The sequence below is a fragment of the Bison bison genome, unplaced genomic scaffold (assembly GCF_000754665.1).
Source record: "Bison bison bison isolate TAMUID 2011002044 unplaced genomic scaffold, Bison_UMD1.0 scf7180017864365, whole genome shotgun sequence".
NCBI lineage: Eukaryota > Metazoa > Chordata > Mammalia > Artiodactyla > Bovidae > Bison > Bison bison.
In genome coordinates this window covers 1,779,038-1,779,376 of record NW_011494937.1, presented here as the reverse complement: position 1 = coordinate 1,779,376, position 339 = coordinate 1,779,038, and the positions used below count along the sequence as shown (strand labels likewise).

General features: G+C 74.9%; 1 protein-coding gene across 1 annotated transcript in view; it reads right to left on the bottom strand.

Annotated features, from left to right (window-relative positions):
* CACNA1A (calcium channel, voltage-dependent, P/Q type, alpha 1A subunit) overlaps positions 1-300 on the bottom strand; it is a 255,016-nt gene extending 254,716 nt beyond the window's left edge. The window contains 1 exon segment of the mRNA XM_010855524.1: positions 33-300. Coding sequence (XP_010853826.1) covers positions 33-300 — 268 coding nt within the window.
* Between the last annotated feature and the right edge of the window lie 39 nt (positions 301-339).

Genomic DNA, 339 nt, shown 5'->3' with positions numbered 1-339 from the left:
TCCGCGCTCTCTGCGCCATTGACTGCTTGTACATCCTTTGCGCCCCGGGCTGCCCGCCCTGCCGGCTGCCCCCGGCTCCTCGCCCGCCTCCGGCGCCCACGACCACCCCGGCGGCTGCCCCGGAGCCTCCTCCCCCGTAGCGGGCCGGCATCTCGTCTCCGAAGCGGGCCATTCTGCAAAGAGCAAAGGGCTCCGGGTTACGCTGCGGCGAACGATGCGGAAGGCGCCGCCGCCGCCGCCGATGCTGTGAAGACGGCGGCCGGAGCTGCGACTGCGGAGACGCTCCACGGCCCAGCCCATCGGGCGGCGGCGGCTCGGCGCCTCGGGTCGGGGGCTCAC